This window comes from Sorex araneus, chromosome X (assembly GCF_027595985.1).
Source record: "Sorex araneus isolate mSorAra2 chromosome X, mSorAra2.pri, whole genome shotgun sequence".
NCBI classification, from domain to species: Eukaryota; Metazoa; Chordata; class Mammalia; order Eulipotyphla; family Soricidae; genus Sorex; species Sorex araneus.
This window is the reverse complement of record NC_073313.1, coordinates 182,995,409-183,019,343: the sequence shown is the minus strand read 5'-3', so window position 1 is coordinate 183,019,343 and position 23,935 is coordinate 182,995,409. Positions and strand designations below refer to the sequence as shown.

Below are 23,935 nucleotides of genomic sequence, written 5' to 3'. Positions count from 1 at the left end.
TTTTTTTTTAATTTATTTATTTTTAATTAGAGAATCACCGTGAGGGTACAGTTACAGATTTATACACTTTTGTGCTTATACTTCCCTCATACAAAGTTTGGGAACCCATCCCTTCACCAGTGCCCATTCTCCACCACCCGTAAACCCAGTGTCCCTCCCACCCTCCCCAATCCCATCTCCCCCCCACCCCACCCTGCCACTGTGGCAAGGCATTCCCTTCTGTTTTCGCTCTCTAATTAGCTGTTGTGGTTTGCAATAAAGGTGTTGAGTGGCCGCTGTGCTCAGTCTCTAGCCCTCATTCAGCCCGCAACTCCCTTCCCCCACATGGCCTTCGACTACAATGTAGTTGGTGATCGCTTCTCTGAGTTGACCTTTCCCCGGAACGTGAGGCCAGCCTCGAAGCCATGGAGTCAACCTCCTGGTACTTATTTCTACAGTTCTTGGGTGTTAGTCTCCCACTCTGTTATTCTATATACCATAGATGAGTGCAATCTTTCTATGTCTGTCTCTCTCTTTCTGACTCATTTCACTCAGCATGAAACTTTTCATGCCCATCCACTTGACTACAAAATTCTTGACCTCCTTTTTTCTAACAGCTGCATAGTATTCCATTGTATAGATGTACCAAAGTTTCCTCAACCAGTCATCCGTTTTGGGGCATTCGGGTTTTTTCCAGATTCTGGCTATTGTAAACAGTGCTGCGATGAACATACATGTGCAGATGTTGTTTCGATTGTATGAAAAGTGATATTCTTGACCCCCATCATGGTCATGGAGATGACACCATGAGCAGCTGGTCAATAAAGTTGAAAGGACAAAAAATGTGATGAGAGAGATAGAGACAGTAGATGTAAGGCAACTGCCTCGCATGTGGCCAGCCTGGTTCAATGATCCCCAGCACCAAATAGGGTCCCCTGAACACCAATAGGAGTCAAGTATCGCTGGGTATGGCCTAACTCTCCTTACCCTCCTCCCACCTGTCGAAATAAAGACCAAACAAACATGCAAAAGGTCACATTCTTTTGAGGTGGAAGAGGGGGCCTACCTGGCAATGCTCAGGGGTTACTCCTGGCTCTGCACTAAGAAATTACTTCTGGCAGTGCTCAGAGGACCATATGGGATGCCGAGGATTGAACCCAATTGACCACATGCAAGGCAAATGCCCTACCTACTGTCCTATCACTCCAGCCCCCAAAGTAGCCACTTTTAAAAAATGAGAATTAATGGAGAGAGATTAATGTCGACAGTACAGTCTATTTAAATTCTATTTAAAACATGATCATTTGTCATGTGATCAGTTTAAAATTAGTGGCAGGGGGCTGGAGCAAGAGTACAGCAGGTAGGGCATTTGCCTTGCACACAGCTAACCCAGGTTCAATTCTCGGCATCCCATATGGTCCCCCAAGCACCGCCAGTAGTAACTCCTGAGTGCAGGAGTAACCCCTGAGCATTGCTGGATGTGACCCAAAAAATTAAAAAAAAAAAGGAAAGAAAATTAATGGCAGGCTATATGCTTTTCACAGGAAATCTTTGAATTGGTGTTATCCTGGTCACTTAACGCATGTTGGTAAACATCAGTAACATGGCAAGTGCTGGATGGCCACATATGGCTCAGTGATCCTGTCTTGAACCACTTGAACTCAAGACTTAGGTCATTTGAGGGGCAAATAATCTTCTCTCTCACTGAAGTCATTTTCTATTTAGGGATTTTTTTTTGTCACTTGCAGTGGATGTAATCCTAACTAGTAGCTGGGGTTTTTGATCTCCTGCACACTTTTGAGCACTTGAGAATGGAAAGTGAGCTGGGGCATGCCTGGCTGGGAGCACTGCAGAGAGGCGGGAGGGTGGCAGGCTCTGCATGCAACCACCACTTCCAAGCCTTCTCTGAGCCGCTCCTGGAGGCAGGCAGCCTCCCCTTCCCTCACAACGACATAAAAGCTCTGGGGCATGAGCAATCGTGCAGTTAGTACCGACAGTACACAGTCTCTTTGCATGCGACTCACCCAGGTTGGGTCCTCATGTGGTTCATGAGCCCTGCTAGGAGTGATCCCTGAGCACAGAGCCAGGAGTCAGCCCTGAGCACCACCAGTCACCAAATAAAAAGACAGGCATCTCAGACAGCAAGAGCGGGTGCTCTCCTATGGCTGCAGGGAGCATGGACAGCTGCTAGCACTGGGGGAGGGGGCGCAGGGGAGCTCCAGGACCAGCAGAGCCAGCTGCGTGGCTTTAGATCACAGTCCCTCCCCTGTGGCAACCTGTCTATGACTAGGACCAGCCAGTGTGCGTTATCAAAGACTGGTCCCTGTCCTGCATCGGGACAGCTCTGTGGCTGTCCCAGTCTCAGCATTCCTATAATGGAGGTGGCTCTGCCCATTCCTTCCTTCCCCAACTCCTGGATAACAGATGCTCTGCAACTGTTACAATCACCCAATTGGCCACAGAGAGGGTAAGTGACTTACCTAGGAAACACAGCCAGTTTTCGTCTCAAAAGTCAAAGGAAGGGAGGTGGCGGGGAGGTATACTGTGATTCTTGGTGGTGGAATATGTGCACTGGTGAAGGGATGGGTGTTTGAGCACTGTATAACTGAGACTTACACCTGAAAGCTTTGTAACTTTCCACATGGTGATTCAATAAAAGAATAAATTAATTTTAAAAAAAGTCAAAGGAAGCAGGAGATCTTTGTCTCTTCTCTCCTTCTGACTCCAGGGGGCTCCCCCGAGCGCCTCCTGTCTGGGGTCCCCAGGGAACCATGCTCCGGCCTCCCTCTGCTTCTTCCCACTCCTCCAGGGAGAACTTTCATTTTTCACAGTCAGAACTTCCTTTTCCTTAGGGCCCACAACTAAACAACCCCAACCACCCCCCCTTTTTTTCAACCCAAGGAAGCCTCCCTGGGTCCCCCACTTCTGAGGTCTTGGGATGGTTCTAGAACACTCAGGTGTGCGCAAAGACCCACACAGCTCAGGAGAGGCCTGTGGGAAAGTGTCCACATGGGAAAGCTGGGTGGGGAGATGTTTTCCTCTCTGGAATTTTGCGTTTCATTCTGTGTTATTCCTGTAATATTAACTGTGTGTTAGGTCGTGCTATTTGAAGCACTTGCATGCTTTTCCTTTTTTCTTTTTCTTTTTTGCAGTGCCAGGCAGGGATCAAGACTAGGGTGTTACACCTGCAAGGCGGGCACTCTGCCGGGAGCCACCAGCCCTCTGGATGGTGTTTATTTCATTTTATTTTGGGGCCACACCCAGCTGAACTCCTGGTGCAGCTTGGGAACAGGCTCATGCAAGGCCTTACTTGCTAGATGATCTCTCCGGGCCAGTGGGTTCTTTCTTAACAACTCCAGCCAGTCTGGTGAAAGCAGCAGCTCCTAAGTAGCCTTTCCATATGGATCCTGTGCTGGAGGCAGGGTCTACCCTTCTGAGCCTGGCATGGCCCTGATACTTGAGTGTCCTGGAGGCAGAGCAATCGTACAGTGGGCAGGGTGCTTGCCTTGCTCACAGCAGACCTGGGTTCAATCCCTGGCACCACAAATGATCCCTTAGCACTGCCAGGAGCTATCCCTGAGTATAGAGCCAGGAGTAATCCCTGGCACAAAGAAAGACAGAAAGAAAGACAGAAAGAAAGAAAGAAAGAAAGAAAGAAAGAAAGAAGAAGAAAGAAAGAAAGAAAGAAAGAAAGAGAAGAAAGAAAGAAAGAAAGAAAGAAAGAAAGAAAGGAGAGAGAAAGGGAAGGAAGGAAGGAAGGAAGGAAGGAAGGAAGGAAGGAAGGAAGGAAGGAAGGAAGGAAGGAAGGAAGGAAGGAAGGAAGGAAGGAAGGAAGGAAGGAAGGAAAGAGAACAACTCCAGAGTCCTGCAGAGCACAGCCCCCAGGAGCATCCCTGCTTTCCTGGTGGGGGCTGTCACCTCTGAGGGCTTAGAGACCCCACCTTTTGCTGCTGTTGGGTACACAGCTGCCCCACCCACATCCAGGTTGGGAGTGGAGGGCATGTACCAGAACTGAGAACCAGGCTCAGAGTGCAAGGGATTGAGTTTAAATCCTGGTTTCAGCCACCTCACCCTGGAGAAATCAGTCCAGCTTCACCCTGGCTTTCCTTCGGGGATAGTCACTTCAGGGGAGGGGGTTGGGGTTGAATTCATTAGTGATTTTTCCCCCTTTTGGGCCACACTTGGTGGTGCTCAGGACTTACTCCTGACTCTGCACTCAGGGGATTATTCCTGGTGGGGCTCGGGCGACTCTATGGGATGCCGGGGATAGAACCCAGGTTGGCTGCATGAAAGGCAGCCCGCTGTTCTATCTTTCTGGCCCCAAATAAGTGAATCTTTATGAAGGGCCCCTGCTCTGAAGGTGATCCTTCCTCCTTATCCTTATCTTCACTTCCTGCCCCACGAAGCAAGTGAAGGTCCCAGGTACAATGGGGAGGGCCAGCAGGCTAGAGACCAGGTCTGGGAGGGGTCCCTTCCAGATCCATCATGTCCAGCCCCTCCTCATAGCAGGCATGTTCCATGTTCCTGTCTGTGCACAGCACTGAGGCCTGGCCGGGTCTGTGGCCCAGGAATGCATGCGCTGTTTTGGCAAGTTTTGGCAACTCACGGTCCGCCAAGCCTGTTGGCATAACAGGGTCCATGGGAGAAGCTCTCCTGGGGAGGAAAACCCTACACTTGAGCTCTGCAGAGGCCCCCTGCCAAGAGGGAGCTTCCAGGAGAAACTGCTACAGGAAGGTGACATGTGCCCTTATTTCTACCTCCTTCGGCCCTTTGCCCCTTTTCTTCTGTTTCAGGGCTTTCCAAACCTCAGCCCCTGCCTCCTCTCTCTCTCTCTCTCTCTCTCTCTCTCTCTCTCTCTCTCTCTCTCTCTCTCTCTCTCTCTCTCTCTCTCTCTCTCTCTCCCTTTCTCTCATCACCTTCCCCCCTCTCCTTTTTGGGTCTTCTGCAGGTCACTCAGTAATTACTCCTGGCAGTGCTCGGGGGACGTCCTACCCACTGTACTATTGCTCCAGACCATCTGCCTTACTCTCTTAAACCTCAGCTTTCCCATCTGTCCAAGGGGAGATTGCTCCTGCCTCCCTCCAGGGGCTCCTGGAGAGAGCGGCTTGCCTGTATTCTGAAGTTAGCAGCAGGGATAGCAGGGAATTCAGTTCCTTTCTCCTTCAGGGAACCCAAGTAACTAACACGAATTGTTGTTTTGTATGGAGGAGCCACACTCTGCACTCAGGGGCTCGTCCTGGCTCTATACTCAGGAGTGGCCCTTGGCAGTGCTTGGGAGACCGTATATGATGCCTGGTATGAAATCAGGGTCAGTGGGATGCATGGCAAGGCATGTGCCTTAACTCCTGTCCTATCTCTTTGTTCTATGATGTTTTAAGGATCAGACCTTGTTGAGAGTCTCTGTCCTCTGTCTAGTTATCCACAAATCAAGCAGCCTCTTCTCCACTTATAGGCTGGGAAGGTGACAGTCTAGGTGTGTAGTGTCTGAAGACGCCACCCACTAGCCAGTGGAGTTCTGGAGGTGCCCATACCTGCCTTTCTGCTTGTTTTAAAGGGATTCTCAGAGCCAGAGCATTAGTACACTGGGTAGGGCATGCGGCCGGCTCAGGTTCAATCCCTGGCATCCCATACGGTCCCCCAAGCACCATCAGGAATTATTTCTGAGTGCAGAGCCAGGAGTAACCCCTGAATATCACTGGGTGTGACCCAAAAGTCAAAACAAACAGAAAACAAAACAAAGCAAAACAAAACCCAGAAGCGTTCTTTCATCTCCAGGTGAAACATATGACAACTTGAATATTCAAGAAGGCAAACATGAGACTTCTCTTTCCTCTCCGACGCCACCTTTTGGGCCTCTGATGCCACTGGCCTTGACAGATACTTAAAAGCAGGCTGCGTCCTGTGAGTGGATGAGTAACTGACCACAGCAGGTGAGCCTCACCATGTGTGAAAAACAAAGGACAAGGGGCTGGAGAGATCAAAAAGCCAGTAGGGTATTTGCCTTGCATGTGCCTAGCCCAGGATTGATCCTCAGTATCCCATATGGTCTTCCTAGCACTTCCAGGACTAACTCCTGAGTGCAGAGCCAGGAAGTAACCCTTGGCAAAAGCATAGATTTTCAGATCTGACCTCGAAGCCCAGCTGTGGCATTCAGCCTGCCTAGCCTTGGTTTCTGCATCTGTAAAATGAGGCCGTGTGCCTACTTCTCCTTGTGGGGAAGACTGTAGGGCACGGTTCTAGACTGGCACAGAGGAAAAGTTAATACGGCTCCTTCTGTGACTAGGGGACTTTACATATAAAAATGAGGTGCTGGTAGGTTATTGCCTGCACAGTGCCTCACTGGACTGGCAGCCCTTACAGTGTTACGTGGGTCTTATAAGAGCCATGAGTTAGAAGCAAGAATACTCTTTCCTGTTCAGAAAGTGTGACTCTCATGCCATCTCTGTGGGCACTGCCTTCCTTCAAGTAGACCAATAGGGGCAGGAGCGATAGTAAAGTGGGTTGGGAGTTTGCCTTGCATGCAGCTGACTTGGCTTCGAACCCTAGCATCCCATATGATCCCCCAAGCACCGCCAGGACTGATTCCTGAGTGCAGAGCCAGGAGCAACCCTTGAGCATCACCACGGATGAACTAAAAAGCCAAAAAGAAAAAAATCCTTCCTCCCTCCCTTCCTTCTTCCTTCCTTCCTTCCTTCCTTCCTTCCTTCCTTCCTTCCTTCCTTCCTTCCTTCCTTCCTTCCTTCCTTCCTTCCTTCCTTCCTTCCTCCCTTCCTTCCTTCCTTCCTTCCTCTTTTCTTTCTTTTTTTAAATTTTTTTTCCAGTTTTGGGCCACACCCAGCTGTGCTCAGGGCTTCCTCCTGGCCCTGGCTTCAGGAGGGTCACTTCAGGAGGGACTCGAGGAAACATATAGGCTTCCAGGGATAGAACCTGAGTTATCTGCGTACAAGGCAAGAAAGAACCTCCCTACTGTAGTATCCCTTGGCCCAAGGCCTCCGGGTTTCACTTCTCCATAAAAATGACACAAATCAGCCCAAAATGCATTGACTTAAAATCACAGCCATCAGTTTGCTCCCTCACCTGCCTCTGGATAGTGCTCCTTTTGCTCCCATGTGGCATCAGCTGGAGCAAGGGCATCAGTGCACTTCAGATAAGCTTTGCTGTTGGCTGAATGGCTGTGTGATGGCTAGGCATGACCCTCCCACTGTTCTGGGGCAGCTGGACTCTCTGTGATGGTCCAGAACTGCAAGACAATGGGGTAGCAGCCTGGAACAAAGACAGCCTCCCTTTCATTTCATTCTAAGAAAAACCCAATCACAAGGCGAATTAGATGGATGCTGGGATGAGGGGAAATAGACCTCAGGAGTTCATAAGAGAAGTGGCCAGCGGTCAGTGTAGCCCACCCAGAGTCACACGTCCTGACACAACCAGGTGGCACTCCCAGACTTGAGCCAATGTAATCTGTTTCCCAGGGTATGTACCCTTCCTTCTGGCCCTTACACACACTGTGAGCTTGCTGGAGACCCTCCTCCATCTTCTATTTTACAGATGGCCTCGCTTCTGACCATCTCACTTCCGGGGAAACATCAATGACATTACCCAGGTGGTTTTATAGAGCTCCAAAGTCCTCTCTCGCATGATCAGAACAGGTTCTAGTTAATTTTGATCACATACTGTCATATAATTATTGCTTACATCTGTTTCCCCAGCTAGAAATTAAGTTTACACCCCAGCATCCCAGGTTATCCATGACCCATGGCAAGTGTTCTGGGGGGTGGTCTCTGTGTTTTTTCTGCACTATCCTAGGGCACCTTCTATTCAAAGCCTGTTTATCCTGGACCCTGAGACTTACTCCTGACTCTGTGCTCAGGGAACACTCCTGGAAGTTTTCAGGGGCCCATATGGGATGCTGAGGAGCAACCCTGGGTCAGATGTGTACAAGGCAAATGCCCTACCTGCTGTATTATCTCTGTGGCCCCTGGGAAGACATTTTTACTCCATGGAGCGTCCAGCAGGGCTGTGACCTGGGGCCAGGTGTCTTACTACAGTGGTCCAAGAAGGTTGCTGGTGGGAGACTGCTCGAAGCACTCTCTGTGGCTGGAGTAATAAGTCCTTTCTGGAAGGTGGATTGAGTGGCACATTTTTGTGTTCCCCATAGGACAGAAGAGCAATGGTTAGGCAGGAGCCGCTGAGAACTGCTCAGACAAAGTGGCTTGCCTGTGTGTGACCTGCTGCCGGAGGGAGGAGATCTGGGAGAGCTGAGAGAGGGAGAGATGGACTTACCTTCATGCTTACAGGAGGAGCTGGGAGTTGTAGGCCTGTGCTCTCTGCAGGGTTTAATTCAGTCCACACCCAGCTCTTGCACTGCCAAACACTGTGGGCGTGGTCATAGTCCTATTACTTCCCCTACCTCCTAACTGACCCTCACCTTCCATGTTCCCCCAGCCATTCCTTCCAGCATGATCTTTCTAAAAGACACATATGCAGCTCCACTGCTTAAAATACACTTCAAGTAAAATTGCATCTCCTTGCCAAGATCTGCCTAGGGCCTTTGTTATCGGTTCTACCCAACTCTCCCATCTCATTTCATAAAGTGTCTCTTGGGTCACCCAGTCCAATCATGCCAAAAGTTTGTGTCAAGGCCTCTGCAATGACTATTGCACCCGCCTGGAACCACTTTTCTTGCTGATAGGCATAAAGATGCATCCTCTGCTGTCACAAATTATTAGCTTAATATCATCTTCTCTAGTTAGCTTTCCCCAATTATTCATTCCCTTAACGCATTCCTCTTTTCATGTTTATTCAACAAATACGTATTAGTTGGAGCCAGACAGATAGTACATGGACTAGGGCTCTTACCTCTCATGCAGACTACCTGGGTTTGATTCTCCACATGATGGTCCTTTGAGCACCACCAGGAGTGATCCTTGAGCACAGAGCCAGGAGTAAGCTCTGAGCATAGCTGGGTGTGGCCGGAAATAAACAGGCAAAAAAGTATCCAGCACTCACTCACCCAAACACAGTTCCAGGCACAGGTGATTGCCTGGAATTGGTGAATTGGAGTCCCAGCATTGCCCTCTTGGAACTTACATTTGAGTGGAAAAGAATCAATAAACAGCTAAAAATAAAACACCAGTCAGGATGTAATGTGCTAAGGGGCCAGAGCCACAACACACCGAGTAAGGCGTTTGCTTTGCACAAAGCTGACTTGGGTTTGATCCTCAGCATCCCCTATGGCAGTTGGAGGACAGGCAGGAGTAATTCTTGAGTGCAGGACCCAGGAGTAACCCCTGAGCATCGCCAGGTGTGGCGCCCCAAAACAACAAACGGGGGAGAGAGGGGGGGGGGTGGCAGGGAGAGAAAGAGTGAGAAAGAAAGAAATAAAAGAAAGAAAGAAAGAAAGAAAGAAAGAAAGAAAGAAAGAAAGAAAGAAAGAAAGAAAGAAAGAAAGAAAGAAAGAAAGAAAGAAAGAAAGAAAGAAAGAAAGAAAGAAGGGAGGGAGGGAGGGAGGGAGGGAGGGAGGGAGGGAGGGAGGGGGAGGTGAGGGGAGGGGAGGGGGAAGGGAAGGCAAGGGAAGGGAAGGGAAGGGAACGGAAGGGAAGGGAAGGGAAGGGAAGGGAAGGGAAGGGAAGGGAAGGGAAGGGAAAGGGAGGGGAGGGGAGGGGAGAGGGGAGGGGGGAGGAAAGGGGGAAGGGAGGGGAGGGGAGGGGGGAGGGGAGGAGGGAGGGGAGGAGGGAGGGGAGGGGGGAGGGGAGAGGGGAGGGAAGGGAATGGAGGGGAGCGGAGGGGAGGAGAGGGGAGGGGAGGGGAGGGAAGGGGAGGGGAGGGAAGGGAAGGGGAGGGGAGGGAAGGGAAAGAAAAAAGCAAGGTCAAGGTAGAGGATGCCTGGGACTGATCCTTGACATCCAGGCTCAGAGTGGTGTCTCTCCCCAACCTTGGTGCAGCCTTATGCACGCACCAAGCCCAGGCTCAGAGGAAGGTGCATGAAGCGGTGGACGTGTGGCGCAGGCCCGACCCCCTGGGGGGGCGGGAGGAAAGGGTCTGGCCAGAGGCCGGGGAGGCGTTGTCTGGCCCGGGAAGGGCGCGCCCGTGCAGGTCAGCCAGGTGCGCCCGCCGCCCGGGAGCCACCCAGCAGCCGGGCCACCCGAGGGCGTGTCCGGCCGAGGCCCCGCCCCTCCCGCGCCGCTATAAAAGCGCCGGCGGCGGGGCGAGTGCGACTTGCAGGTGACGGCGCCAGGTGCTGCGGGCGGCGTCCCCGGGGCGGGCTCGGAGCGCTCCAGCCATGCTGTTCTGGCACACGCAGCCCGAGCACTACAACCAGCACAACTCGGGCAGCTACCTGCGGTAAGAGCCCAGCTGCCCCCGGGATGGGGGGTCCCGGCAACCAGCAGCCGCGGACGCGCGCGGCGCGGCGGGGCGTCCGGGACCCGCGGACTAGAGAGTCGCACAGGCCGGCCGGCCTCGGGGCGCACGACCATCCAGACCCGCCCTTAGCCCCCGCTGGGGCTCGAGGGACCCGACGCGCGGACCCCCTCGTCGCCGGGCTTCCCGACCCTGCCGCCCCCCACGACGGCTCCTCCCTGGACCACCCCGCAGCCGGGCGCACTGCTCGCACCTGCCGGCCGCAGCCTCCCGGGTCGGTCTCTGTTCTCACGGCCCCGGTGCGTGGACGGAAACTTCCTGCCCCCCGGCGCGTCCCGGTGAACGTGCAGTCCTGCTCTTTGCCCCTCTCGTCCCGGGTCCCTCTGTAAGCCGCGCGCCCGCCCCGGTGCCCTAGGTCGGGCCGAGGGGCGAGAGAGTGGCCTTGGCACACCCGCGCTCCACCACTCCGGGCGCGGGTGGGCGGCGGGCGGGGTCCCCAAGGATTCGTGGCACCCCCATCCCCCCACCCCGCCTCACCCCGCGCTCCAGCTGGTGGTCTTAACGTGTGTCGGAGGCTTGTCCGTTTATTGCCCTTGATGGAACTCTTTCTTCTTCTGCAGGGATTTGACTAGTGCTCTTCAGAGGGAAACGTAAGTCTGGCCTCTTTTTGCAAAGTTCTCTGCCTTTTAGGAAGTAGGACCCCTGCCACCGTTCGCTTCAGTTCCTGAAGGATTATCATTATTATTTCCACACCCCCCTACACATACACACACACACACACACACACACACACACACACGCACACGCACACGCACACGCACACGCACACCCAGTTCTGCAGCAAGCCGGGTACTAATGGGCAGTCATTTCACTTTCTGAACCCGTCTGAACCAGCTTTAACCTGTCTTTATTTCCATCCTAGTCAGTTTGTGAAATGTGCCTAATTTCACCCAAAGGGCATTTGGTATAGGCTCAGAGAAAGTGGATTGTGAGGCCTAGGGAGTTGCAGCCAATGACAGCTGCAAACTGAGAGTTGCCCGGACTACTTTCAGTTTTTTTTTTTTTCTTTTGGTTTCAAGGCGTTCCCGTTCAGATTTAGTAGTACAAGGTATTCGTAATCCTGGCCTTTGATGGGTGTTTGCTCTCCCTGCAGACATGACCCTTTTAGAAGGCAAGGGAATGAATTTGGCTTAACTGATGTGGGTTCTGTTCTTTATTCATGGGCCAGAATAGTAGTAAGGAGATGACATAAATTTGGGGTCAAGGATTCCTGGAAGCTGCCCCCTGGGGCCCACTAGACAGATGTTAATCCTCTGTAGATTTTCATTCATAATAAAAAAAAAAAAACCCAAAACACTTCGATTGAATGCATTTTTATTGTGCGGAAGTTATAGTTGTACAGTTTGTTCTTTGTTTTGGGGCCACACCCGGCAGTGCTCAGGGTTTACTCCTGACTATGCTCATGGATCACTCCAGGCTGTGTTCAGAAGGACCATATGTGTTGTTGGGGAGCAAGCTGCTTCGGGTGTATGCTGACAGTGCCTTACCCCACTGTACTAGCTCTCTGGCCCCGTAGTTGTAGTTTGATCCAAATTTTAGTTGGTGTCTGTCAATTATGTTGCTTGCCATACTTTTAAATGAATTTGAAGGTGACCCTGAGTGGTGAGTAAGTATATTGAAAACTTCCTGGTTGCCTAAAATGTCATCCATTAGCGAATAATTCTCTCCTTGCCTGAGTGTTGTCTTTGCTAGAGTGCCACTGACCACCAACAGGGAAATTTGTAGAACACTAGGTAACTTGGGGGTGTGGGGTAGAAGATGTGTGTCTGTGCATGGGATTGAACCCAGGACCTCCCTCACAAATGGAGCAAGGCATGTCTCTATGATCGAGCCATATCCTGGAACCTTCATAGAATGTGTTTTTAGGATTTGGGTTTTGCAGTAAGTGAGGAAGGGCATGGGAATTGCAGGAAAGGCGCCAAGGAAGGTTTCCTGGTTTCTGGGATCATTTTGGGATGACGGACTGAGAGACATTTTAATCCTTGCCACACCCCGTGGTGCTTAGGGATAACTCTTGATGGCCCCTGGTGATCATATGTAGTGCTGGGAGATCAAACCGGGGTGGGTCACTTGAAACGCTTTAATCCTCTATACTATCTGTCTGGCCCTGGTGCATGCTCTTTATAAAAGCTCTCCTTTCTAGAAGGGGCCAGAGAGATAGTATAGCAGGTAGGGCATTTTGTGTGCCTTGGGTGACATGGCCAGGTGTGGCCCCAAATTTGGAAAAAAGAAATCATCTTTGTAGAAAGAGAAAAAATACGTTGCTTTTTGGAAGCTGTGGTTTTTGCTCTGGTAGAAATCAGCTTTATTAAAGGCCAAGGTGGGGGGGTCAGTGAGTCGGTCTCCCGGGGCCACTGACTGGCTTGTTCTTTCTCTTGGTTTTTGTATTTTAGTTTTGGATGCCCCTGCCTCTCTCAAAACTTCTGCAGGTTGCATGGTCCAAAAGCATGGTCCAAATCACAGAGTGACTTTCCTCCCTCCTTCCCTTCCTCTGTTTGATGTTCTCGTGACTTTTATTTCTTGGCAAATAAGGATGCCAGGCTTGAAACGAGTTACTGTTGAGTGATGGTTCTTACCCACCATCCTTCCCTGCCCCCACCCCCCCCTTTTTTTTTTTAACTTGAAGGCAGAAGCCCATGGATTATTAACTTAACATGGTCTGGGCAAACATAAAATTATGCAATGCCGAGGTGAGCAGGCCTGCTTACTTCTCCAGTGTTCCTAGATATACACTTCAACTGGGAATATGCCTAGTTTGGTTTAAAAAAAAAAAAAGGAAAGAAAGAGGGTGTGGAGGAGCCAGGAGAGCAGTGGAGGGTGGCAGGGGCGACGCCGCCTGGGGGAGGGGGCTGCAGGTGCTGCCCGAGCCAGACCTTCCCTTCCGAGCACTGGTTAGATATTGTTGGGGTGTGTGCAGGTTTTGCTTTAGAGACACTCGTTTATTGTGTTGTATGAGGAACAATTTGTTCCAGCGACTCTGCTGTTTATAGAATGAAGTGGGGTCAGCAAATCTGATTCATCAGCCGGCACAGGGAGGGAGGAGGGTCATCAAGATATGGGTGTGGGCACTTGGGGGGCACCTGTTCCTGTGCCGCTCTGACTTGAGAGGTCTTAGGCAAATCTCTGCTGCACAGAGACTGCTTGTTCACAGGGATTTCTTTCCCCTTCAAGGGCATTTAAAAAAAAAAAAAAGCAACTAGAAATAAGTTCTCTGGTCACCAGCTAATGTGGGGCTGAATTTGGGGATCTGATAGGGGGATTTTGTGTGGAGGAAGAGGAAGAGAATGTTTGGCCACCTCTTTCTTTCTGGAATTGAAACAAAGATCTGTCCCTGTTTTGTGTTTAGGAGCTATCAATGACCCTTAAAATAGGGTTTATGGGTCAGGTGGTTCGGTTTTGTTTTTGAAAGAATTGCCTAGCGAGTGTCATAAGTTGTGTGAGCTGACAGGAGAGCTACTGCGTTTGAATAGTTGGCAGAACCCTGAGGGCAGGGTGGAAGGGGTCTGAATTGCGGCTCAAAACTCAGTTTTGGGTTCCAGTCCTTAACCTTACCAGCAAGACTTTCATGTGCGGTGTCTGAATGCAGGAGAAATACTCTTGCATATATAGGACCCTTGTTGGCCGCGAATCCCTTTCTCTAATATTTCTGTCATTCAAGGATATTAACTTTTTACTTTCTGTTTTCTGGGCCACACCTAGTTGTGGTCAGGGTTTACTCCTGGCTCTTGTATTCCTGGATCACTCCTGGTGACTTGGGGGCGGGGGGGACCCAACCCGTGTTAGCCGAGTGCAAGGCAACCTTCTTGCCCGCTGCATGACCACTGTGGCCCAATTCGTGAATATTAGATTTGGTTGCGTTTCTTCCTCTTTGATGACTTGTTGAGAGACTCTTGAGGCCTCTGAGTGAAAGGAGAGTCTCCAAGCATTGGTTTCCGCTCTGTGCCCACATCTCAGGGTTTTGTGATGGGAGGTAAGAAGTATCAGATGCCCAGCTAACCCGCTGCACTCGCTGGGGCCCGAAGCCCCCTCTGCCACTGGCTCCATCTTTGCAAACAGACTCCTGATCCTCCCTCCTGTGTGTTGCAGCGATGTGCTCGCCCTGCCCATCTTCAAGCAAGAAGAGCCCCAGCTGTCCCCCGAGAATGAAGCCCGCCTGCCCCCCCTGCAGTATGTGCTGTGCGCAGCTACTTCTCCCGCCGTGAAGCTTCATGAAGAGACCTTGACCTACCTGAACCAAGGTAGTGGCGAGAATGGGGTGGGGTGGGGGGAGGGCAGCGATTGCTGGAAGGAGTTGGGGGACTCCCTGGAGCAGGACCCATGGCCATCTGGGCCTTCTTCCCTGGTCACCGAGTGGGGAGAGGTGGGCTTGGGGCAGGTTTGTCTTCCTAGCCAGGAGAACTCTCTGAGCCTCACTGTCTTCTGGAGGGGGAAAAAAAAAGAGTGGGTAGGGTGTTTGCTTTGCAAAAGGCCGACCCAGTTTTGATCCCCAGCACCCCATATGGTTCCCTAAGTACTGCCAGGATTATTCCTGAGTGTAGAGCCAGGAGTAATCCCTGAGCATCGCTGGCTGTGACCCAAAAAGAGACAAAAATTACTAAGGGCCAGAGAGCTAAATGCACTTGCCTTGCATTTTGCCAACCCCAGATTGTTCCCCGAATGCTAGGGTCCTCTGAGCCCCACCAGGAGTGGTCCCTGAACACAGAGCCAGCAGTAAGTCCTGGGCACCGCCAGGTGTGGGCCCCAAACTGAAAAACCTGACCTAAAAAGGGACATAATGAACTCATGCGTTCATGAGTATTTTGTTACTCAGGCCAACTGTGGGTAATAAAGTTCACATTTCCACGGTAGCTTGACAGAGCAAATGATCAGTGATTGGCAGCCATATAAAGTTGTAATGACTCGCGACCGAGGTCCACTGACTGTGTCCTTCCTGGACACAGAATACTCCCTTCAGTATTCTAAGCTGCTCTTCCTCCCCCCACCCTTTTTTTTTGACTTTGGGCTCTACCTGGTGGTGCTCTGGGGCTACTCCCTGCTCGGGGGTCACTCCTGGTGCTGCTTGGAGGACCATATATGCAGGGCTAGGGAACGGAACCCGAGCCTTGTGTGCGCAAAGCCTGCGCCCCAGCCCGTCGAACTGTCCTGCCAGTGCTTGGCTGCTCTTCTTTCCCAAGCTGCAGCAGGCAGAGGTGGGAAGCTAGGTCCTGTTCTGACACATAAGAGGGGCTGAATTCCGTTCGTGCCAAGACAGAAGGCCATTGTGGCAGCAGGGACAAAATCCTCTCACCATGTTCTGAGAGAGACAACTCGGGCTGTGGAGTTTGGATTTCAGTGGCAGCGCTTTCCCCGCTCCGTGGCTCTGAGCCGCCTTTCCAGTTTCCCTGGGCCTCCGTGGGTCCCTGTGTAAAATGAGAAGCAGAATTGTGTGACGCTGGGAAGAATGCAGGTGTGTGAGGTGGCGGCATGATAATGACTGTTCAGCTGCTGATTCCCACTCAGGGCCTGTGGGTCGGTGTCCTGAGGGATGGTGCTTTTGTGGTCTGTGCCTCTCTGTCTAGTGCACTTCCTTCCTGGGCCACCTCATAGCATCAGGGTGGAGGAGGACCCTCTGTTTCGAATGCCAAAAGCAGAAGAGGGTCCTGGGGTCACAGCGGTTTGTGAAGCCTTGTACCCCATTGCAGGGAGATTGCAATGTAGTGGTGATTTACATTCTCTTTGTATATATATATATATAATTTTTTTATGCCACACCCAGCACTCAGGAATTATTCCTGGCAGTGCTTGGGGGACCATTCGGGATGCTGAGGATTGATCCCAGGTCAAGCGCCCTACATGCTATACTATTTATTGTTCTGGCCTCATCTTTTTTTTTATTCTTTGTGCACTTGCCTGTTAGAAAGTTTACATCTTAATTGTTGTAAGAGCATAACATATACGAAGATTACCACCCATGTAGCTGGCATATATGGTTGGTTGATGGCCATTCAACTATGTTAATTGCATATATTATTTGTGGTTTATTTTATAAAAATATCTTTGTGATGTGGAATATATGTCATGATTGTTTTTCTGTGTATAAATGTGTCTTAAACGCCTATGGTCAAATATTTGGTCTTTAGAATGTTTTTTCCTTTATGCCTATGCCTGCCTATACTCAAATCAGCCTAGTAACTGCGATTTTGTTTAATGGTTTCTAAATTTTAAATTGAAATGCATTTGGACTTCTGGGGGACACCTAGTGATCAATAATTTAATTATACTATTAAGGATTATGTATTTTATTTATTCTTTTATCTTTATTGAATCACCATGAGATACAGTTACAAAGCTTTTTGATACATTTTCAGTGGATTATGTATTTTAGACCAACAAGATATATGTGTATATTTCCCAGCTTTACTATAGAGCTTCCCTCCCCTTCCCTCTCCACCCCTTCCCCCTCATGGACACTCTAAAATCAGGGTGGAGGAGGGCCCTGGGGTCACAATGGTTTCTGGAGCCTTGCACCTCATTACAGGGGAATTGCAATGTAGTGGTGATTGATTGGTTTTACACCTTCTTCATATTCTGTTTTGTTTTGTTTTCTGGCCCACACTTAGCAGTGCTCAGGGCTGACTCCTGGTCTATACTCAGGAATCAGGAATTTTCCCTCCCTCTCCCTTCCCCTCCTTTCCTTTCCTCGCCTTTTATTTTCTTTTCACTTTCCTTTTCCCCTTCCGCTTTGCTTTCCTTCCCTGCCACATCCAGCTATGCTCTGGACTTGCTCCTGACTCTGTGCTCAGGGATCCCTGCTATATGTTTGGGCATCAGATCACGGTGTTGAGGATTCAGTTAGGGTCCACCACCTGCCAGAAAAGGGCCAGAATAGTACAGGGCTCACCCCTGTACTACATCTCTCCAGTCCAACATTTACTTATTTTTCTAACTATCTGTTGTCATTGTATAGTTTAGTTAATTCTCATTGATTTAAAACATAACTCTTGAACATTTGGAAACACAGTGTTCAAGACATTAGTCAAGAAGCTAATTGTGTAGGTGGTTGTCCTGCACCTCTCATATTCATTAATTCTTACTGTTTCTCATTAAACAAATTATTGTAAACTATTGGGCCTGTGAAATAGGTTCCCTGTTTGAGAATAGAAGTGCTTTCATAATTCTTATAAGGCATTCTCTCAATCACTTTGTGTATGTGGCATGTGTATGTGGGAGGAGGGAGGGGGCACACTAGTGGTGCTCAGGACTCACTCCTATCTGTGAGCTCAGAGATTATTCCTGGTGGGAGGTTGTCTCTCTCATATGAGATGCTGGGGATCGAACCTAGGTTGACCATGTGCAAATCAAGCTCCTACCCGCTATATTATCTCTCTGGCCCACTACCATTTATTTTTATAGATGTATTTTACAGACATTCTCTACCTTTTTATAAACATTGGTGAAGTCATATGTTTTAAAAAAATATTGTTTTGGTTTTGGGGTCACATTTGGTGATGCTCAGGGCTTACTCTTACCTCACAAATTACCCTTGGCAATGTTTAGGAGTCCAGGGATTGACACTGGGCTAGCCTCATGCAAGGCAAATGCCCTACCTGCTGTACTATTTATTGCTCTGACCCAAGCTTCATAAAATTAATTTTGGCCTTTGTTAAACACAGTTCTTGTAATATCACTTACTATTAAAACCTCTTTGATATTATTTTTAGATGTCTGCATATTATTTCACTATTCTTGTTATTTTGGACAGAATATTGTCATAACTGCTAGGAGAAATTACAATAATTATTGTAGTGTCTTTTTCTCATAATAGAACAAGAGCTCTATTTTTTTTTCTTTTTGATTCACACCCAGCGATGCAAAGGGGTCACTCCTGGCTCTGCACTCAGGAACCACCCCTGGCAGGGCTCAGGGAACCATATGGGATTCTGGGAATCGAACCTAGGTCAGCTGCATGCAAGACAAACACCCTACCCGCTGTGCTGTCACTCCAGGCCAAGAGCTCTATTTTTTAAAAAATACTATATCCCCCTTGGGGCTGGAGAGATAGCACAGCGGGTAGGGCATTTGCCTTGCACGCGGCCGACCCGGGTTCAAATCCCAGCATCCCATATGGTCCCCTGAGCACGGCCAGGGGTGATTCCTGAGTGCAGAGCCAGGAGTAACCCCTGTGCATCGCCAGGTGTGACCCAAAAAGCAAAAAAAAAAAAAAAAAAAAAAAAAAAAAAAATACTATATCCCCAGATTAAGGTGGTAGTTTTACTTTATAGTAGGTACCCCATAAATATGCAGAATATTTAAAGAATAAACATGGTTTCTTTTATATTTTGGATGGAGCCATACGCGATGTGGGTGCTCTTCTGACAGTGCTCATGGGACCATTTGGTGCTAAGGTTCAAACCAGGGCTCCTACATACAAAATAAGCACTCCAGTTTTTGATCTCTGCCTCTGACCTGACAAGATTTCTTTTATTTTCATTTTATTTTTCTTCTCTCTCTGCTTCTGTCCCTTTATCACTGTCATCAGTAATCCTCTACTGATAGCTTATTTGAAAGAGTATACCTTATTTGAAGTAACCTATATTTATGACACAAAGAGAGGCATTGATTCTGTTTTTTAAAAAAATAGTTTAACTCTCAAACATTTCATTTTATTATAGTTTATTTAAAATTTTTTAAATTTTATTTTCTATTTTGTTTGGGGGCCATACCCAGCAGTGCTGAGGGCTCACTTCTGGCTCTGTGCCCAGGGAGCCCTTCTGGCGGGCTCTGGGGCTCTATGTGGTGCCAGGAATCAAATACAGCCAATGGGGTGCAAGGTAAGCGCCCTTCTTCCAGCCTCAATGATAAAGTTTATTATTTAGCATTTAATGTTTTTTGCATTGGTTTTATGACGTTTATTATAGTTGCAAGAGTTCATCTTATACACGCTGGGGGAAAGTCACCCCAGATAGAGAAGGGAACACCCAGTAAAATGTGATTGGAGATCCTGCACAGGAAGGGAGATGCGTGCTGAAAGTAGACTAGAGACTGAACAGGATGACCACTCAATACCCCTATTGCAAACCCAACACTCAAAAGGAAAGAGAGATATCAAATTGGAATGCCCCGCCACAGAGGCGGGGTGGGGTGGGGGAGATGGGATTGGGGGGGTGGGAGGGATACTGGGTTCATTGGTGGTGGAGAATGGACACTGGTGGAGGGATGGGCTCTCAAACATTGCATGAGGGAAAAACAAGCACGAAAATGTGTGAATCTGTAACTGTACCCTCACTGTGACTCACTAATTAAAAAATAAATAAATTTAAATTAAAAAAAAAAGTTCATCTGATGTCCTCTCGTAATGATGTGTTAAAGTTCTCTGAAACGTGGAAGGGATTTGTACACTGGAAAGTCACTCAAACCCTCAGATGTTTTTGTGTAGCGCTAACCGGTGCTTTGCTATCATGTGCTCTGGACACCAAATCTCTTACATATTGTCATCCTATCATCAAGCCCAAAGGCTAATTTCAGATCTGGTGAAAACAAAAGTGTCTCCTAGTCTGAAATAGCCTCCTGAGGCCAGAAGGAGGCAAGCTGCTGCCTGGAGCTTTGCTAGTTGGCCAAAGGTCACTGAGGATCCATCTTTCCTCCAGGCTGGAGCCAGAGGGGAGGGATGAGATGGGTGGTGGTGGGGAAGTAGAAAAAAGTACCCCAGGCAATCTGTGTGCAGAATTCCTTGCTTTGAGATAAGAAACAAGGTTATAAGAATGGCTTGTTATGGAGAAAGCTTTGCTATTTCCTACAAAGGCAACTCTTACATCTTATTGTTAACCGAGTTTTGGGTTTTACAGGATTCTGTCTTTAATTCATTAATGCAAAAAAAAAAAAAAAAACCAAACTCCCCCCACCCCCCAAAAAGACAAACTCTTCCCACTCCTTTGGAAAGAAAATGATAGTGGGGCTGGAGCAATAGCACAGCGGGTAGGGCGTTTGCTTTGAGGCCGACCCGGGTTCGATTCCCAGCATCCCAATATGGTCCCCTGTGCACTGCCAGGAATAATTCCTGGGTGCAGAGCCAGGAGTAACCCCTGTGCATTGTCGGGTGTGACCCCAAAAGCAAAAATAAAATAAATAAACAATCATATAAAAAGAAAGTTATAGTGAGGGGAAAAAAGGGCAAGGGTGTGTGTTGGTGGTATGGGGTTTGGGGGTGCTGTTAAATAGAATCCTGTGTAGTTCAGGATAGTTAGGGTTTGGAGGTATGTGATTGATACGGCTGGAGCAGTAGACCAGATGGCCAGGATCTCCAACCGCCTCACTAAGGCTGAGCCACAGGGCAGCCACCTGTGCAAGTCACTTAACCTCTCTGTGTCTCCAATTCTTCATCTGCAAGCCAGAGGAAAATAAGATGCCTAAACATGGGAGCTAATATCTGGATAAAATGATTTAGTGCATATAGAGTGCTGAAAACAGTGTGTGGCACTTATAAGTGCACCATGTATTTGCCATTATTAATGAAATGGACATAAATTTCTCTTATTTTTAAAGTCAACAAGATCATCAGGTTAGAATTTGAAAATTCTTACTATTTTATCTGTTTTTCTAACTCAAAGATTAAATAAGTCAGGGTTGCACCTAAAACTAAGAATTGTACCTCTTAGAATTAAAAGATTAAATTTATTCCCTGGTACTGCATGGGCCCCTGAACACTTCAGGGTGGGCCCCGACCATTAGACTGAGCACCAAATTGTGGGACCTACACCGTCAGGTTGAGGATCCTATTAAAATTAATTAATTAATTAACTTATTAAAATAAATAAGTAAATAAAAGGAAAGATGGTAATTTGGGGACAGTTAAAAAAACACTTTTTCCCTTTTTTTTTTTGTTTGCTCTTTATCTCCTCAGAGATTAGAAAATAGACATAACACCAAGGAGAATTTACCTATAGCACTGTCATCCCGTTGTTCATCAATTTGCTCGAGTGGGCACCAGTAACATCTCCATTGTGAGACTTGTTATGGTTTTTGGCATATCAAATACGCCATGGGTAGCTCAGGTAGCTTGCCAGGCTCTGCTGTGCGGGCAGGATACTCTCGGTAGCTTGCTGGGCTCTCTGAGAGGGACAGAGGAATCAACCCAGGTCGGCCGCAAACACCCTACCTGTTGTGCTATCATTCCAGTCCAATGGGTATTAAAATGCCATCTTTCAAATCATGACGCCAAAAGCCCAGAACTCTTGAGTGGGGATTGAACCCAAGGCTTCACACATGGAAGGTAGGCATGCTACCACTGAGCCACTCTTGAGCCACCAACCAGTCTAAGAAAAGTCCTTGATCCAGACTGATGTGTGTGTGTGTGTGTGTGTGTGTGTGTGTGTGCGCCATACCCAGCAGTGCTCATCACTCCTAGTGTTGCTCAGGAGACCATATAGGGTGCTGGCTATTGAACCCTGGTTAGCCCTTGTAAAGCAAATGCCCTACCTGCTGTATGAGGACTCTTTTTTTTTTTCTTTTTGGGTAACACCCGGCGATGCACAGGGGTCACTCCTGGCTCTGCACTCAGGAATTACCCCGGCAGTGCTCAGGGGACCATATGGGATGCTGGGAATCGAACCTGGGTCGGCCGAGTGCAAGGCAAACACCCTGCCCGCTATGCTATCACTCCAGCCCCAGTATGAGGACTCTTCCATGTGAATTGTATTGGGGATGACTATTTGGAAAATCAATCTGTTGGATGATACCTGTGATACTTTAGTATTATAGAATTTAATGGGGATGTAACACAGAAGCCAACCAACCTCAACTAACAAAAACACAGAAGGTTTATCTTGCAATAACAGCTTAGTAAACCCTCACACAAGGACATAATGTCCCCGGGGTGAGAAACAACAATTTTCACAAACTTTCTTCTACAGAAATATTTTTTCATCATTCCGTTAACCATTTAGTGGTAACAAGCAATGTAAAATAAATTACTGTGGGCTTGCTATGGGGGGGGGGAGGGGCAAACTTGCGGGGTGATTGGGAAAATGGAGACTGGTGGGGGGAAGGTGACAGGGTGGGATTGGTGTTGGAATGTTAAATGTCTGTAACAAATCTTTGTGAACCACAGTGTTTAATAACACAGCTGAATGGGAAAAGTTTATGAAACATTTTCTGATAATTGCTTATGAATAATTCTGCTACTATTCCTACTTTTTCTAGCTGTTGATCTAGGCGCAGCGAGCTAGATTCTCCTTGCTACAGCCTATCGAGGTCAAATAGATTCTCCTTTCCATAGCCCTTAGTCAGGCGGGCCTGGGGAGTGGTTGATCAAAGATGTGCTAATGGAGGGACTTAGCTGGGAGGGAGGACTCTTAAAGACACCTACAAAGGGAGTTTCAGACTCTTCCCCTGGTACTTCTGAGGGGCAAGATGATAGCTTGGCGATCATGAGCGGTGTCTGTCTGATACTCCCGGTGCAGCCCAGATGGAAGGTATATGAATGACATTTGCTAGAGGAGAGGACCATGGAGCAAGGAGAAAATACTCCCTGGAGAAAAAAAAAAGTCCCAATCAGTTGTGCCTGTCCCACCCAGACCCAACCCCACAGGCACATGCTTTCTGTAGACAAAGACCCTGGGGAATTCAAAAGATAAAAGCTCCAGGGGTGTCTTTGCTCCTAAACTAAAACTGAAAGGCAGCTAGCCGATTTTTTTTTCTTCTAAAATCAGCTTCTGCTCTGGGGAAACCCCTTAATCTCTAGAGTCTTGTTTTCTTGTCTGTGGAATCAGGACAGCTTCATTTGGTGGGGGTTGTCTTGAAAATAAAGTGAGTAATAAATGGCTGGTGATTTTTATGGTTATGTTTTCCCCGGCTCCCTAATTATATCTGTGGCTTTGAATTTAAGGAATGAAGCAAAGGGATTAGTTACTTGGTTGGTTATCTTTTCTCTGTAGCTGAAGTTTTCTTTTCCAGATTAATTTTTAGCTTGGAGTTTGGGAATATAAACTGAGTAAACTAAATGACCTTTAAATACATTAGTTTAAAGAAAAAAAATGCATTTGCAACATTTTTTGTTTTTCTGAGAAAGATGCATATACTTATAAAACAGAACTGCCAAACTATAGAGAATAGAAATCTTCCCATAATTCCTTTTCTTAGATTTTTTTTCAGCATATATTAACCCACGTGTTATGTAAATACATACACATACTTATAGGAATGTCTGAGTCTCTTTTCTCTTATGAGAAATAAAATAGTTCCTGAATCCTCTTTAGCAACCTTTTTTTCCTCCAGACAATATCTCCAAAGTCTTTTCATGTGGGAACATTCAAAACAAAGCAAAACTGATCTTTACTGGTTGCATTTATCTGTTGGATGGATATTGTAAAGGTTTTTCTCTTGATGGACTTGCTTCCATTAAAAAATTTTTTTTAACTAGGTGCTTAAGCAGTAGTGAGATTACTTTCAGGATAAATTTCTACAAAAAAAAAAATTGCTAGCATAGCATTTTGATAGCTGTTACCATATTGCCTGTGATGAAGTTGTACTGTTTTGTGGGATTTTGTTTGTGTTTTGGCTT

General features: G+C 48.1%; 1 protein-coding gene across 1 annotated transcript in view; it reads left to right on the top strand.

Annotated features, from left to right (window-relative positions):
• Nucleotides 1-10,258: 10,258 nt before the first annotated feature.
• TFCP2L1 (transcription factor CP2 like 1) overlaps nt 10,259-23,935 on the top strand; it is a 59,182-nt gene continuing 45,505 nt past the window's right edge. Inside the window, exons 1-2 of the mRNA XM_004608149.2 lie at nt 10,259-10,320; nt 14,485-14,636. Coding sequence (XP_004608206.2) covers nt 10,259-10,320; nt 14,485-14,636 — 214 coding nt within the window. The remainder of the gene's footprint in view (nt 10,321-14,484; nt 14,637-23,935) is intronic.